This window comes from Erpetoichthys calabaricus, chromosome 11 (genome assembly GCF_900747795.2).
Source record: "Erpetoichthys calabaricus chromosome 11, fErpCal1.3, whole genome shotgun sequence".
NCBI lineage: Eukaryota > Metazoa > Chordata > Cladistia > Polypteriformes > Polypteridae > Erpetoichthys > Erpetoichthys calabaricus.
Window position 1 is genome coordinate 139398186 of NC_041404.2, and position 18210 is coordinate 139416395.

General features: G+C 38.6%; 1 protein-coding gene across 1 annotated transcript in view; it reads left to right on the forward strand.

Moving 5' to 3' along the window:
• snx29 (sorting nexin 29) overlaps positions 1-18210 on the forward strand; it is a 477274-nt gene that overhangs the window by 121748 nt on the left and 337316 nt on the right. The window contains exon 14 of the mRNA XM_028814109.2: positions 5185-5270. Within this exon, the coding sequence (XP_028669942.1) occupies positions 5185-5270 (86 nt within the window). The remainder of the gene's footprint in view (positions 1-5184; positions 5271-18210) is intronic.

Below are 18210 nucleotides of genomic sequence, written 5' to 3' on the forward strand. Positions count from 1 at the left end.
TTGACTCACCCTGTGTGTGTATATTATATATATATATTTAAAACTGATATACAGGTGAACCTTAGCAAAAACAGTTTTCTGTGATAGAGGAACCGATTTAAATTTTTAATGTAAAATTCACTTTAACATCAATCTCATTAATTTCATACTAGATCCTTTGATATATGTATCCTGTATATAAAGAGGCTAATTTGAGTACCTTGAAAAACTGGAGACAGAAAACACCTCATAGCATCTTCTTCGCCAGATCTGAAAGCTCAGCTTTTGGGGCAACTCGCAGTACTTTAACAACATACCTCATGGGAAATGAAAGAACTTCCACGTACACTTTCAACCACATCATTTGAAGTGGAATCAAAATGAGAAAGGAACCCCCTCCTAGGTATGTGTTGTACTCCTCACAGATTTGTCAGCAGTGTCAAGCTGGCTTCAGCTTTGAATGCAGCACCCTGTTAGAACCCTTACAAGTCCTATGACAAATAGTGTGTGGTTTTAATTGGGCTTAATCAATGAGGAGAGTGTTATTGCCTTGGATGATGACTTCAGTATCTTGTTGTATCTCGTTTTGTTTTAATTAATAGAGGCTTGTTCAGGACACACAAGGGAAAAATCATTTTTTATTCAGAGACTCCTGCCTTCCCTTGACAAATAATAAATAATACAATAACCCACACAAGCCGAGGGGTCTGACTAACATAATCTGTGCTTTTCTCTTAAGCTCCAGAGCAGTCTTTGATAGCATTACCTCTCTGTAAATCGCTGCTTGATAGATTGGCCCCGATAGGAACTTTCCATCATGTTCTGAGCAGAGCTGTGGAAAATCTCTTTAAAACTTTTTTTAAATTGAGTTTATCTGAAATAAAAGCAGCTTTCAGATCTGTCTTCTGTTTCTGAGCCTGTTGGCAGTTGGTGAGAGGAGTGGAACTGCTGCTGTCAATGGTACATTTTGGTTGCCACTTAGAAGACCAGACTTCTTATCTCCTCCTCAGTTCATTTCAGTATGCGGTGTGATGCTGAGTCGAAACAATGATCTCAGTATATTTTTGGCTCTAGCAAAAGGTGTCCTCACTTCTCATATACTGTAATTTAATCAAGTAATGGATTTAAAGTATTCTCTTATTCAGGTTCCAGAATAGCTGTGACATCACTGTAGTGTTGATTAGTTTCAAGACAGCTTAACTAATGTTTAAAATCTCATGTTATTTTTAATGATTAGGTGATATTACCCTTGACTGCTATTGGATTTGTTTATTTTCTGACCTGTCACATTACCGTTGCCATTCTCTAGGTGACATGCAAGCAGGAATCTCATTGTACTGTGTACACATGACAATAAAAATGAAATTAAATACATTTTTGATTTTAATTGTATGAATGAAGGCTTACTAAAGTATCTGACCTCTGCCTGATCACTCTTCAAAACCTCAACCCATTGCACAGTTCTTTCTCTCTCCAGCCTTAAAGGGATTTTCTCCCAGCTGACAGTTTTTTAAAGTGTTTTAGATATTGAAAGATTAGATTCACTGGCCCTTGAAAGTCTGACTGAATTTCTCTATGTTCGTGGCTTAAAATGTGGTTTTTTTTTTGGTGAACAGTATGATTTAGAGATTAACCTGAGTAAGACTGGTGCTCACCTCTAATACACCAATTCTGCAATACTGATAATCAACAAATGTGTGTGTTGTGTTGTTTAACTTTCAGGGTATGTTAGTGTCCTGCAGTGATGTTGTGTAATTTGAACATGTGCACATTTTTATGGCCAAAGTCTACTCCTTTATAAGCCTGTTCCACAATAATGGCACTGGCTTTAGTTTACTCTGGTGGCTCGCACAGCCCCCAGATGTCACTCCAACAGATCAGTAGTTCTCAAGTTCACTCCTGGGGGCCCACTGTGGCTGCAGATTTTTGTTCCAACTTTTTCCACATTCAGTCAGTCATTTTTTATTTTAAATTGAACTCATTGTTTAATTAGCTGCCCTTTTAATTTCTTCTCCTCTTATTTTGCATTCAGATAGATTAGTGTCAAATTTACCTTTATAAGACATTAAGAAATATTTCTATTTTGCTGTATCTTTAGATAATTAACTCATCAAGTCATTTTCTTTTAATTCACTTTCTTTCTGTGTAGCTTGATCTCATAATTCCAGTACGTCCAAAATCTGACAATTAATGTCAAGCAGTACAGACACCAGTTGAAGCAACACTGAATGTTAAAGGGCAGCTATTTTAGTGTTGTGCACTTGTGTGTCTATAGCCAAAAAGCTAGAAAGAGCAACATCATTTGAAAGCAAAAATGAATTCTTATGCATTTAACATTCAAACTCCTGATTCATTCAGTAAAAATAGAGCATAACCAGTTTGTAAGTTTTGGATTTATGAAAAAAAACAAACAAACTCATAAACAGGGAAGTAAAAACATAGTTAATGTGTGTGTCTCGTTAAAAGAATAAATTCCTGCCCGGGATTGGTTCCCTGCCTTGTGCCCTGTGTTGGCTGGGATTGGCTCCAGCAGACCCCCGTGACCCTGTGTTCGGATTCAGCGGGTTGGAAAATGGATGGATGGATGGACAAACCCTACAGCCACGAGGGGGGGGGGTCTTCAGGACTGAACTTGAGTACCACTGCAATAGAGCAGGTCTTTGGTGGGATGGAAGACGGGGTTGGCGACATGAATCTGTGGCCGAAAAATCTGAAGGAACTACGTGATGCTGTTGTCATCTTAGACCCAAGAGCCTAACAGGTATTTCCATCACTTTGTTGAATCCTGGCTGTTCTGGAGGCAACTGAGGGTCTGACCAAAGTACCTAAGTGAGTGGGCACTGAGTCATTGTGGCCAACTAAACCTGAGCTTCATGAATAATAGTCAATATATTACATCGTGTCCATTCTGACCAAGTGATGTAGAGATAACAATCTGACCTTCAATGCCGTCAAGACAGAAGACCTCATTGCTCTCCATCAGTAGACATGGAAATACCAGAGTCGTGTGATGATCATAAACCAGGCATCAAAACTATCTTTCTTTAAACCAAGGGCCTAAATGAGAGTTAAAGATATCAAAAGAAATCAGATAAATAAGTCTTTTTAACCAGAAATGCACCAAGGGAAACAATTGGAAGAAATAACATTGTTTTATCCAATCTTGTGTACAATATAGTGTACAAGTCAATCTTTTATGTGGTCGCGTCAATGAAGTCACAGGCATCACAACCCCAGGGAATTCTGGGACACGTCAACAACTTTGTCAGGAAATAGTGGTGCCCACAAGAAAAACAAAATGTCGCTGCAGCATTATGTTAAAAAATTATTTTCTTGGGATGTCTTGAATCACAAAATAAATGACAAAATTGAATTTCTTTGGTGTCAAACCCCCCAGAAGATGTGTAGATTGTCCCAATCACATCACAGAAAAATTAAATAATGAAGTCAAGCCTGACAAGTGGAAACTATCAGGTTTTAGATTAGAGATATCTGTGAACTTGGGCTCACAGCACTGAGGTCATAAGAGGAAATAACACAGAAATTGACTTCCAGTTTCAAAGACCTGAAAAAATATGGAATCAGTAAGAACATCATTTTAAGGTGTCCCGCATGATGGTGCACAAAAATATAGCCAAGCAAGACAGGCAATTCAAAGGTTTGGTACATGTACACTAAAAATAAACATACAATCTAACTTGCCATTAGGCTTGGAAATTTATGCTAAATACTTAAATACTGCCAAAATAAATACAGTGCCATAGTAAAAGATACCAGCCACCCTGGGGACGAGCTGTTGTTATCTTGTACAATTTGCTCGACTGTGCACTGTTTCAAAGCCCAGATGGGCAGGTTTATAAATAGGTTTTACCCCCAAATGGCAAAACTGTCTCAGACCTTGGCTGGTTACTTGCTGTCTTTTAATATGTGGTGAAATATAGGAAAAGTATTTTCTCTGTTGGTCTTTGAAAGAAACAAATAAGCCAGAAACTGTGGTTGTTTTGCCTGTAATTTAAGTCTTGCATTACATGTCAAAATATTGCAGTGATTTCAAGTCAGATGTGTTTAAGATCTAATTCTGCTCTGCAGTTGCTAATGAATTACCTAGCTCTCCCTGCTGCTTAAACAGTAGGCTGAATATATTTTTAGTTTTATTTTTTGTCATCTCTGTGAATTAGATGCCACATTTCAAGCTTTATTTTGAAGTCCCTCAAGGGCCTGATTTAGAGATTTGTGCCTGAAGTGAAAGTGAGGAACATTTTAGATTGTGCCTTATATATCTTCTCAAGCAAGCTGAAAGCTTACAGCTGCATTTTCTAGCCACAGTTTTGGGCCCACGCAGGAGCGTTGTCCAAATTTGTTTATATGTAATAAAGGTTGGGACTCTCCCTTCACATCTAATAATAATAATGAGTTTGGAGACGAAGGCGCACAAATTATAGCGAGTAATCTGGACGAATTGCTTTTCGAGGGGATGTTCTCTGTGAAAGCCCCTTCTTTGCTGTTTCAGGTTCACTGTCTGTCGTAGCGCAGTTCTTGCCTGTGGCAAGTAAGAGTCAGTGTACATTACATCAGAAGAAACAATTAGATTTCAACCTACAGCAGATGAATTATAAAAAATTCCACTCTGTCAAAGCCCTAGAGGCTTTCCGCTGCAAGGACAACAGTCGCACAGGGATGGACTTGCACCTGCAGTATGACACGAGTAGGGAGGGGTTCAGTTTTTGAGTTTTAACCCCAGTTGTGCACTACTTTCTGACAAGTGAGATGTGCCAGTTTTGAGTTTTCGGTTGATGGAATGACCCTCCGCTGGGGCTTAGTATGGCAATATTTGATTAAAACCTCCTTCTGTCAATTTAATCCCACCACATGCTAGAAAAATGAAAGAAATGAGACAGATGGGGAAAGGGGTTGGTGTCAGCAATTTCTTTTTTACATGCTGTAGTCATTGTGGACTGGGACATCTTTATCCTTTGTCTGCCAAACTCTACAAATATGATTCTTTATGGACTTAATTCTAACCACCTGTGTCTTCTATTTGAGGTCATCCTTTCTACTTGACCACCTGGCACTATTCCAATGATACACTCATCTCAAACAAGTGAATTTTGAGGGCTTACTTGATTTTCATCCTTTAGTTTTCTGTAGAATTTATTTCCTTATACATGAAAATCTGAATGTTCTGATTTGCTTTTTAAACTGCAGGGAGAATGAAGTTCTGAAGGTTCAGCTTAAGAAGTATGTAGGAGCTGTGCAGATGCTGAAGAGAGAAGGTGCTCAGGCGAACAATGGTAAGAAATTAAGAGAGTGAGATCCGTCAGTGAATGATGCTATCTTCTAGTCTGGGCCTTGTCCTTGAATTGTTAAGAGGATGGCTGAGTGGCCAAATTCAGTCATTTGGATGGTTAAAGCAAATTTTATAGTGGTGGAGGTTTGCTACCAAGGTTGTAGTTTTGAAGTACTTGGAAAAATAGGCCTTTTGAATTAAATCCAAGGCACACAGAGAAAAGTATATACAGCTAGAAAACTGCCACTGTGAGTCCAGTTCAGGTATTGATTTTTATGACTGCCTGCACTGTGCCAAGTTACATCATCCCAGTGGTTCCTTCTGTGATGTGATTGTGTAAGATATTTAAAGACACCAGGCACCACACTCAAATGAGCTGTTGTCCTTTGTGTCTTATGGGTTAAAATGTTCATAACACAAAGGCTTCGTGCTATAATAGCAATTCAGTGACAGACCTTCTTTGTGAGTCTTGGCCCCTGGAGTTGTTATCATGAGTTACTTAACTAATATTTAAGAACAGAGGTCGTCTTGAAATTGTCTGTCCTCTTAGATTCTTAGTTCACACATTTAGAGTACCCTTGCCGTTCCAGATAGGCAAATTGTTCATTCACGGTTTAAATTATCTGCAAGTTGGCTGTGAACAATTAAATGGGAATAATTTTGGAGCTTACTTTAAAATCGTAGAAACTCTTAAAAAACACGTAAGCCAAAAGAATATAAACAATACTGAAAATTATTTGTATCATGTAAAATCATAAGTAAATATTAGTGTTATTTAATATTTGTTAGTGTAAGTGCATAATCTGTTAATATTGAAAGCTGGGATCTACATCAGCTACCTTCCACCATCACGGCTCCCTTAGTTATTCAGCAGATCCGGATGTCTCCTCACAGCTGGTTCCCAGTCTGCTCTCCATCTTTGTCTCGGTCTATACTTGCACTCGCTCACCTCTACTGGAAACCTGCATAGACCTTTAGCCATCCTTCTCAGCTCTCGCCTTGCTCAGTTCTCGATTTCCTTTCCCCTGATTTCTTGTTCCTCTTTCTAATCTGCCCCTCTCCTTTTTATCCATCTGGACAACCCCAGCTGACACTGTGCATTTGCCATGTCGCTAATCTGGAATCGGCTCTTTAAGATGAGGGCACTTGAATGCTGGCGTCGGTTAACCAGTGAAGTAAGTTTGAAAAATGAAAAACACGTAAGAGCAAATAAAAAAAAAAACACAAAAATATCCCTCTGTGACGTGACCCACCACATTTAGGTGGACCCAAGTATTATTCGCAAATTTTCATATTTGTTGGGGTCTCCTGACCCTAATCCTCGTGAATGTGAAGAGATGACTGTATATTTGAATGTAAATGGAGCTACATGAATTGAGGATGGTTTTCAAATCCTGGACATTCAATATTAAAAATCAAAATATAAATTATACCTTCCACAGAGACCTAGGAATAAGCTTCCGCCTCCCACTGATTCCCACTAATTACAGGTTCTTGATTTTGAAAAGACTGACTGGGCTTACAGTGGCTGAGTGGGGATCAGATAATTTGGCCTCTGGATGGCGGCCTTATTTGGTACAAATGTTGCTGCTTAGAGATGACTTCTACTTACTTTTAACTTTTTCAAATCAACATTCAGGTTGGAAATATTTCAGTTGACACTTACACTTTCTTTATCCCACACCGCCAGTTTCTTTAAAATTCTTGCAGTTTGTGAAGTTCATTAATAGAACAGAACTAGACGGAAGAGCCATCCCAGTGTGGATAATGGAATCGTTTTAGTGCATTCTTGTCATATTGTTTAAAGGTTATTTGAAGACCTTTTGCCTTAGAAGACTCTTATTAATAAATATGTTTGCAAGGCATTTGTGTTGTTCTTGTGCAGTCTCTTGACAGTGTGCAGCTCTCTTCACCCTGAATAGCTTTTATTTTTTGGTTTTCTAAGATTAAGAATATACTGTAACTGTGTGTCTTCTTTTATATTCAGTTTTGAACGTTCTGTTATTTTGCAGTACTTTTCTCCATTTTTCAGGGAACAAAATATTTTAGAAGTGTGAGTGTACAGATATGGTCACTCTGAATGTAGACTAAATATATTTTAATAAAACTGCTAAAGTGTAACATACAGGGGAGATTTAGGATCTTTTACTTCATAGTGTCCAATCTGTGGCTTAATAATTAGGCGATCTGTTGAGCAGAGTGCAGTTTGTGAAACTCAAGGACTGTGTTTCTGATGCCGATGTTTACAACACTGGAATGCCACAAGGAACAGTCTTGTCTCCTTTTCTGTTCACGCTGTACATCTCTGACTATAAATATATCACCAGGCTGTGTCACTTGCCAAAATTCTCTCATGATTGTGCACTAATAGGGGTGCTTTGACAGAGGGGATGATATAGAGGAGAGGAGTCAGGGGCAGAACTTTGAGGACTATCCGCAGGTTAACATCAGCAAAACCAAGGAACTGCTGATTGACTTTTTTGCTGCACCAAAGAGCCCTCTGTGTCCAAGAGGTGGAACTGGTGCCCTGCTACAAGTAGTTGGGGTTCCACAACAATGACAAGCTGGACTGATCTAGTAATAAGGGTGTCCTTCTTTTGACACCCACTGCACACCCAACCTACCTGGACTGCCTTTTCCAAGGTTTCTTCCATTTTTTCCCTACAAGGTTTTTTTGGGAGTTTTTCCTTGTCTTCTTAGAGAGTCAAGGCTGGGGGGCTGTCAAGAGGCAGGGCCTGTTAAAGCCCAAAGCGGCACTTCCTGTGTGATTTTGGGCTATACAAAAATAAACTGTATTGTAATAAAAAAGAACTAGAGAAGAAAGGACAGAGCAGACTCTCTTACTTTGTTAATATAGGTAGTGACATCCGTTACATATTCGACAACTCAAACCCTCTCCAGTGGTAGTAGCTGAGAACAGAATGAAGTTCTGAATGATGCTGCACATCCTCTCTTTGACGCACTAACATTGCGAACTTTCAAGCAATGAATTAGCAGAAGTCTCTCAAGAAATGTGAATGGAACGCCTTTTAGTTTATAGTGCCTAAGCGGGACTAGGGTTATTCTTCTTATCTTTAGCCAAGTCAGATGTTTTCTTTCCTTTTACTCATTTTAGTGTGTATTTAGTGTGTATACTTGTATATTGAGCTTCAGTAAGAAAAGCCAAACTTTCCCCCGGAGACAAATAAAGTGCTGTTTATCTGTCTATACCCATAGAGCTGAAGTGAGGACCGCATGGCTGCCATTTCAGTCTGCTACATCTGACTAACTTGATGATCTTAGCCAAGTTGTTTAACATTCCTGTCTTCTAGTTATTTAAAATATCTGTCTGTCTGATAGAAAGGTGATATGTGACATTAAGTTTGTGTTTACCCTAGACTTATATTTGGCGTAAACCTAATGCAGATTTATTAAGTCTGATCACTGCATTTTTTTTTACTGCCTTAAGCCAAAGCGTATTGATCATCCAACTCTCATCGTTTATATTTTTATTTTCAAAATCAAAGTAATTTGCTCCAATTTGAAGACTTTATATTCACTAATAGTCCAACATGACTGTAAACCTTATGCAATATGGCCAATTCACTCCTCCCTTGTGCATACCTTGTGCCAAGTGAGTTACATTCCACACAATGACTGATGCGGCTGTTGTTAATGAGCCTTCACGTGCCAGAAGGCGGGAACCATACTGAGAAAAAGGAAACCAGATGAAAGCATAACCAAAGGCTAAATGGAAAAGAGCATACTGTTAACTGCTAAAGTGGTGAAAATATGTTTCAGAGGGTACTTTTTTTTTTTTTACAAAAGACTATAATACGTTTGTGAAGACAGGATGATGGATGCAGTCTGTTGTGTTGGTTGTGATGAGTGGGAATAGGGTTTGTACCTTCATATTATATTTTTATGTTAGTCCTCACCTTATTTTTATAAAGAGGTTTCAGTTTTACTAAATCATTGAGGTTTTTCTCCTCACTTCTCACTGACATGCAGGTTACATTAATTGGTGCCTCTAAACTGTCCCTGTGTGAGTTTCTGCATTAATGGGCCCTGTGATGGAGTGGTGGTCTGCCTAGAATTAATTGCTGTCTTTCTCCAGAAGCTGCCGGGTTAGACTCTGTCCCGTGGCATCACTGAACTGGATTGCGAATGTTAGGAATCATTAGTGTTTTTCATTACTAATCATGTGTTGTGATGATATACAGTAGATATCAATACCCACTTAACAAGGATTTCCCAATAATAATAATAAAGAGGTGTTTCTGGACATGCTTGGTCATGTAGTGAGATGTTTTTCTCCAGGTGTTGTTGTGTTGAATAAGAGAGATAACCGGGAAATGCAAATGTGAAGCTAAACATAGTAAGGGGCAGAAAGGGGTCAAAGCCAGAATAATCCGAGACCACGAGGGCAAACTAGAGAATCAAAAGTCAAGAACACAGAAGGAGTTCAAAAACTGAAATGATACCAAGCATTTCAACCTGCATGCTTAGAAACTAACTACGCTAAAGTCTTTGTATGTTTATTTAGCTGAGAGATAATGAAAGACGCAAATACCATCATATGTGTGCCTTCGAGACCTGTGATGCGAAGAGCACAAAGGTCGCGATCATGAGACTAGTCTCCTGTATGACGTAAAGAAAGAATAGGATGAATGAAAACAAAACTAAACTTTGCCAGAGTAATTTTAAATGTTTAGATATATCAATAAATAGATTCTCAATGCAAAAAAAAAAAAAAGCGCAATAACGCATAATATAAATACAACTGTACGTCATTATTACAGACCTTTTTTAGGTGAAGACTGACTTATTGTCATATGACACTACGCTTTCTTTTCCACACAGGTGTCCCATATCAGTCATATTAAATCTGGTTAACTCGGACAGATAGTACTCCAGCACTTGATTTGATTTGTGAATTGTAGCATGTGGATTTTTTCTTTTTTTTTTTTTAATATATATATTTGTACAGGTTTCTGCTTGGAAGATGATGAAACATTAACTTGCATCCCTGTTATGAGACTTTTAGTTTATGCAGTCTTCATTACCGAAATCGGCAGGCCAAATGCCAGACTGTGTTCCAGGAACTAGGCTGTGGGTTTGTCCCTGATTTAGAACACAACTGCTCGTGGTGTGTTGGGGGTGGAGGGGCTGTGTCACACCGGATGCCACCACCACCACACTTGACCTCAGCTGGCTAAACATTAGTCTTATGCATAAACAAAGAAAATAAATTCATCCACTCACCTACAAAGCCTTTGAACTTAATGCTCGTGTGTGCTTGCCCACAGTTGTCACCTCCTCTAATTCTGTCGGACACTTTTGTGTCTATGCAGTTACCACACTGTTATGTTATGATACCCATTTCATGCCTATCCTCATATATGCGTGTCTGTAAAGTCCTATCCGTCGAGGCTTCAGAATCCTCCATGATCATCTGGAGTCCCATAGTATTGCTCCTGAGTAGCTTGGAGCAGGATAATAACTTTTCAGAAATGGAGACTCATCAGTAGGACTTTAGAATAGGGGCTTCCTAGGTGTATCTGTTAGTCAGATTCTGCCGTGAAGCCAGACCGTAATACATTCTTTGTTTGCTCATAATAAGACTTGCAAAGCGCCATTGACCACACTTTAAAACGGGGCTGATTATAGTGCTTCCATTAGTCACTTACTGCCAAGTAACTAGACCTTAACAAAGGCCTCGTTTGTTCTATTAGCAGTAAGTGACTAATAGGTGCTCTAGCGCAGGCCTTTAAATCCCCTGTTTGAAAGTGTTACTGAATCATATTGCTCATCCAAGTGGTAGAGCTGATTGATGTATTTTTTTTGATCGTATGCAAATGGTACAGCGTTAAAATAGTCTACACATATTAAAAAAATGTGCATGAAAATTAGACAAAATACATTCAAGTCTAAATAGTAATCTACAGTAAGTAAATATAATACAGCACTTTCAGAAAGTCTTCAGACCCTTTCACTTTTTACACATTTGTGCTAAAATCATTTAAATTAATTTATTCCTTCAGACCTGGGTATGATGTTAAACTCCATCCAGCCCTGCAGTGGTCCTCTAACTTGTTGGGAAATCATGGGGGTTGGTGGCAGGATTGGCACTCCAGCCACCGTAAAAAAAATAAAAAGACAAAGTCTTCACACAGCTCTGAGACGATAGAAAGGACTCCTTTCTGCTCTCTGTGGGAGTAGCTCTGCTGTAGCCGCCCATGGGAAGGCTGCTCGCATTGTGAAGGGGATGGGAGGAAAGCCCATCCCCGGAAGAGTTGAAACCATCGGAGAGCCAATGCAGTCAGGCCTGTTGAGAATCAGAACTGGTGTGGTGCTGAGGTGTCACCCGCTGCATGGCAGCACTCAGGGCCCAATAGGATCCTGAGCTGTTTCGTCGTGTGGTGGGTGCAGCAACGCACTATACCAATGCATTATCACTAACTTGACTTTATTTAGTACTTTTTGTTGAAGCACATTTGGCAGAAATTATGGCCAGAAATGTTTTTGGGGTATGACACACATTTCTGACGTTCATTCCTGAAGATCCTCTCACGTGCTGTCGAGTTAATTAGAGACTGTCAGTGGACAGCTGTTTTACGGTCTCTCCGGAGATGTTCGATTGGGTTCAAGTCTGGGCTCTGGCTGGGCAATTTAAACACAGAGTGTCCTGAAGCCACTCATGTGCTGTCTTTGCTTTGTGGTAAGGTTAATTCTCTTGTTAGGAGGCAAACCATTGGCCAGTCCTCTGAGGCCCAGAGTACTCTAAACAGGTTTTCATTAAGGATATCTCTTTATTTTGCTCTCTTCGGCTTTCAGTCAACCCTGACTAGTGTCTGATGCTGCCATCACCATTTTTCACTGTTGGTATGGTATTGTGCAGGTGACGAGCTATGTCTGGTTTCCTCTCTTGGAACTGAGGACAGACAATTCAATCTTGGGTTAATCAGATCAGAGAATCCTCTTTTGCATAGGCTGAGATTCTTTCAGGTACCTTTTTGTAGTTACTAGGGTTTTAGCCATTATGAATGTAATGAGAACTTCTCAGGGACCTTTTTGTAAATTCTAAATGCGTTTTCATCAAGTTCTTGGTCACCTCATTTATGAAGGGTACTCTTTTCCCAATTGCTCAGGAAACCAGTTGAAGGAAGAGTTATGGTTGTTCTAGACTTTTTCCATTTAAGCATTATGTAGACCATTGTGCTCTTGCCAATCTGCAATAAAGCAAAACTATTTTTGTAGCTTTCCCCAGATCTGAGCCTCGACATAATTCTGTCTCTAAGCTCTGCAGGAAATTCCAGCGACCTCAAGACTTGCTTTTTGTTCAACTATAGGACCTTCTGTAGACAGGGGTGTGCCTTTCTTAATCATGTGCTATCAATTGAATTGACCACAGGTGGATTCCAAACAAGGTGTAGAAGCAGCTTAGCTATGGTCAATAGCATGGAATGCCTGTCAGATTTCAGGTTTCATGGTAAAGGGTCTGAATACTTGTGTCAAGGTGATATTTCAGGTTTTTATTTTTAAGAATTGTTTTTAAATTCCTAAAGTCATGTATTCACTTTGTCATTCTGGAGTATTGTTTGATGAATGGAGAAAACGGTATCAAAAGTGAAGGGTCTGAATACTTTCTGAAGGTACTGTATGTCTGTAAGTTGTTTAAATTATAAATATTAAACTAGCATAAACTGTCTAACCAAAGTATATGTTAAAACCTCTGATGTTAGTTTAAAAGTAAATAAATAAATCAAGAACGTCTGTGGCGGAGGAGGTCCATGCTTGAATTAGTCTTTTGCTGAATGTGCTTTGCAGGTTGATCAGTGTGTCAGGTGGTGGGTGTGTGTCATTGTTCATGACAGTCAAGAGTATAACCAGCATCCTCCTCTCTGCTCTATTTGTATGCCCCCCAGACAAGTCCCCAGAAGACAGGCACACTTCTAGGCTCAATTCTTAAATCTGTTGACATCTCCTTTTTGCAAGCTACTGACCTACAATGTTTTGTATTAGTTTGGAAAAAAGAGAAGTAATTTCCACTGGACTTCTTAGCAGATCTTCATACTTGAATGTGACTGCTAGCTGAATTTCTTAACCCTTGTAGATAGATAGATACTTTATTAATCCCAAGGGGAAATTTACAGTTCCTCTTGCTGTGACTGATTTGTACTTTGAACATTGAACCAGTCCAATGCAGTCACATTATGGGTCGTGATTGTGTAACAAGGGCTCTTTGTTCTTCTTAATAAACAGTCTTTTCATTTTAATCATCTTGATTACATCTTGCCTGAAGAGGGGGCCTGAGTTACCTCGAAAGCTTGCATATTGTAATCTTTCTAGTTAGCCAATAAAAGGTGTCGTTTTGCTTAACGTCTCACTACATCCATAACGGCTAATGAGGTACAACACCCTAGTACTACATATTAATTTCAAAAGTGTGCTCAACTGATCATTAGTGCCTTGTAGGTTTGGAGATACCTAGTCATGTGCAGGAAGCAGCTTACTGCTGTTTTCTTTCATTACGTTTGTCATTTATAGACTTTACTGTGTTTAGGTGTGAGGGTTTTTGAGAAGAAGAAAAAAATAGAATGCCTATTGTACTGCATACTATAGAATGTTCAGATATCCAAACAAGGTTTTCACTTTGTTCTCCTCTCCTACTAAATGAATCTTAGCTTGGAGAGGTCTATTAATCTTTTACATTTACGATGACCCACTTGAAGGTTTTCCAATGCTGTATTTGTCCTGGTGTCTTTATAAACACTGGGAATTCTAGTTTCTGTATTACATCTTGCATGAACAAGGGTACTGAATTGCCTTGAAAGTTTGCATATTGTAATCTTTTTAGTTGGCCAATAAAAGGTTTTTTTTTTTTTTTTTTGCTTGAATTACCATACATCCATAATGGCTAACACAGTACAACACCCTCCTGACAATGAACTTTAGTTTTAGAACAAAAGATAAGAATTTTGACAAACAAGAAGTGATCATTCGGTCCACTTGTTTGTTTATCTAATAGTCCCAAGATCTCACCCAGTTATGTCTTAAATGTTGCTAATTGTTCTGCTTCATCTATATCAGGGATGAGCAGTGTCGGTCCTGGAGGGCTGTCATGGCTGCAGGTTTCTGTTCCAACCTAGTTGCTGAATTTAAAAACAGTCCTTGCCAATAGCAGATCTGTGTTAATTTCATGGCGTGTAAGTATTTTAACTCTGCAATGTCAGGTCATTCCTATATTGTAGTTTTTTTTTTTTCCTTTCCAATTATATCATCCAATGATTTGAAGCCTAAATAAAAACCTGCAGCCACTGCGACCATTCCCACTACTGATTAAAAGGCTCGGTAGTTTGTTCCAGACATGATACATAGAAATGAAGTTATCAACTAGGCCTCTTGGTATGAAATGCCTGTAATCCTGTTACTCCTTCTGGCAAGTTGCATTGTTCTCAGATGATTGAGATGCGTTTTTCTGACATTTGTTCCACAGTTGTGTGTGTGACTTCGTCAATTTTTTTTATTTCTATTTCTATTTTTTTTTTTTTTTTACCCTCAAGCTGAAAAAAGCATGTCAGGTCCTATTCAACATCAAGATGACGACGATCACGTTTTTCTGCATTAATGGACTTATTAAAAAGCTTCCCATTGAACAGGCTGCTAATCAGTGACATTACATTGAAAAGCATCTTGGGGGGAAGTGTCCCCATGCAGTGCTGCACACAAATTTACATGTTGCACTATAAAAGCTCACCTGCACATATCGCGTTGTCAGTCAAAAAAGTGTGACACCAAAAACAATGTTGTTGTTGCTTTGAACACTTTGAATTCTCCAGATCTTTCTCTTTGTGACTTCTTTTTGTTCCTGAAATTAAAACTATGACATAAGAGAAGACTCTTTGCTGCTGTGTAAGAAATATGGGTAAAAAAATCACAGGAAGCACTAGACAAAAGACGAGTACGGGAAGTGTTTCTAGGAATGGAAGAAGCACTGGGGGAAAAGTGCAATGCATCTCAAGGGGAGTATTTTGACAGTGACCTAAAAAGGAATTGCTGTAAGTTATTTTCATTTTAACAGTTCCAGTAATTTTTGGGTCTCCCGTTGGTATTGACATTATTTTTAAATTGCAGTTAGCGTTGGCGCGCATATAATCACAAAATTGTAAAAGGTTTGATTCACAGTAGGTTTGAATTGTGCTCCAGTGGTTGCTCTCACTTAGTTGTTCTAAAAAGGCTTGCGCAAGAACCATTTGAACCCAAGCTAACAGCAACTCAGAAATGCCTTAATGTGACTTTTAGTGATAGAACTGCAATATACCTGACCTATTCAAGGATACGATTGTTTGCGGAATAGCCCAAGTGTGTGTGATTTCATTTCTCACAAGCTGTCACATTTGAATCTGTTACCTCAACATCCCACCTGTAAACTACTGAAAGAACAAAACACTGGCCAGATGTAAAAATGTCATACCACGCCGTATGGAGCAAACGCATGTGACTTTTAGGACAGTTGTTCATCGCAGTGGTCTAGGTGCAGCCGCAGGGCTTTGGGCACATGAGAGCAACAAACTGAAAAATAAATTAGACAAAGGATAGAGAGAAGCATTGCTAAAGCTGCCAAAACCCCTAAGTGTGTATTAAAGGATTGTAGCAGTACCAGAGCCATCAAGGGGATGTCTAGGAGAACAGATAACCGCAAATACTCTTAGTTTATATTTTTCTGAAGTCCTGACCCATGAATCAGTTAGAAAAGAAACCTGTCAGCAGCTTTAGGATATGTTAATGAAATGATGCGTATTGTGCATGGATCATTGCTCATTAGGGGGAAAAAATGAAGACTGGCAAAGAAAGTAATACACACAACCTTGTTATATGAAAAAACATCTGATGTTTCCAGTATAAAATGTTCTTCATATTTACAACTTGAGTACAGTATGCAGCTTGAATTTACCAAAAAAATATGCACGGTGCAATTCCATTACTGTGTCTGAAAACGTTGAACTTTAAAATCTCGAAGATCTCACAAAGTTTAAAATGTGTATGTCAAAATTTTGTGAACTTTTTTTTTTTTTTTTTTTTTAAATTTTATTGATTTTATTGAAATCACACAACATTCCATACAAAAAGATCAATTTTACAAGAATAGGATTGAAAACAAATCAACCCCCACCCCTGAGAGAGAGAGCATGGGCAGCAGAATAAAACTTAGTAAAAATAAGTAAATAGATAAATTAATAAGTGAGTATAGATAAATGGAAAAGAAAAAAAAAGGAGAATAGGGAGAGAATCTGGCTCCTCAGTGCTTTAAAAGCTTATTCTAAAATGGTATTGGTTAGATCCTGCCAGGTTTTGAAAAATTTCTGCACAGATCCTCCCCTATTTTTTCCAAATTCAAATAATATAAAACATCAGTTACCCTCTGACTTAAACAGGGAGAGTTAGGATTCTTCCAGTTGAGCGAGATAAGTCTACGTGCCAATAGTGCAGTGAAGGCAATCACAGTTTGTTTGTCCTTCTCCACTTTAAGCCCGTCTGGGAGTCCACCAAACACAGCTGTTAATGGGTTAGGAGGGATTGTGACACCAAGGCTGTCTGAAAGGCACTTAAAAATGTTCAAAATGATGTTAATTTGGTGCAGGCCCAAAACATGTGACCCAGTGAGGCTGGAACTTGATTGTAGCGTTCGCAGGTTGGATTTTGCCCTGGAAACATTTTGGACAGTTTCAAGCGAGACAGATGTGCTGGATATATATAATTTTGAATTGAATTATTGTATGCTTTGCGTATATGGAGCTCGAGTGAATTCTCTGCATTGCTACTTTCCACTTCTTTTCTGATATGTTGAGGGAGAGATCCTTTTCCCATTGTCCTCTTGGATCTTTGAAAGGGACGGACTGTAAAATGGTTTTATATATTGCAGAGATGCTGTCTAAGTCCTTGAAACTGAGCAATATATTTTCCAGCATAGAGGGAGGTGGGAGGTGAGGAAAATTGGGCAGGTTCTGTTTAACAAAGTTTCTAATTTGAAGATAATGAAAGAAATGTGTTGCTGGAAAGTTAAATTTAGAATGTAATTGTTCGTAGGATGCAAATACATTGTCTATGTACAGATCTCTAAGTGATTTAATCCCAAATGTTTTCCAGACATTAAAAACTGCATATGTTTGCAAGGGTTGAAAAAGGTGGTTCTCGTGCAGAGGTGCCACCGATAAAAGATTCTCTATCTTAAAATGCTTCCTACATTGGTTCCATATTCTGAGTGAGTGAAGCACAATTGGGTTATTAGTATATTGGTGATAATTTGCATTTATTGGGGCACAAAGCAAGGAATATAAAGAGGAACTGCAGGATTTTGTTTCTATTGCAGACCAAGTTTGCATATGTTCATCTATTTATGTCAATGTCCAGGTTTTTATATGTTGTATGTTTGCTGCCCAGTAGTAAAATTGAAAATTAGGTAGAGCCATGCCACCTTCTGCCTTTGGCCTTTGTAGGGTCGCTCTTTGGATATGTGGATGTTTTGAATTCCAAATAAATGTGGTTATGGTTGAATCTAATTTCTTAAAGAACGATTTATTGATGTATATTGGAATATTTTGAAATAAAAAGAGAAGCTTAGGGAGGATATTCATCTTAACAATGTTAATTCTTCCAGCTAAAGTGAGATGAAGGGTTGACCATCTATGCATGTCTTGCTTGATTTTTTCCATACAGACAGTGAAATTTTGTTGATAAAGAGTTTTGTTTACTTGTGATGTTTACCCCTAGATATTTGAACGGATCTGCGATGATAAAAGGGAAGGTGTCCAATCCAATATTGTGTGTTTGAGAATTCACTGGAAAGAGCATACTTTTAGTGAAATTAATTCCGAGACCAGAAATCTTTTGAAATTCTGTTAGTGCTGTTACGACTGCAGGCACAGTATTTTGTGGGTCTGATATATACAGTACCATATCAT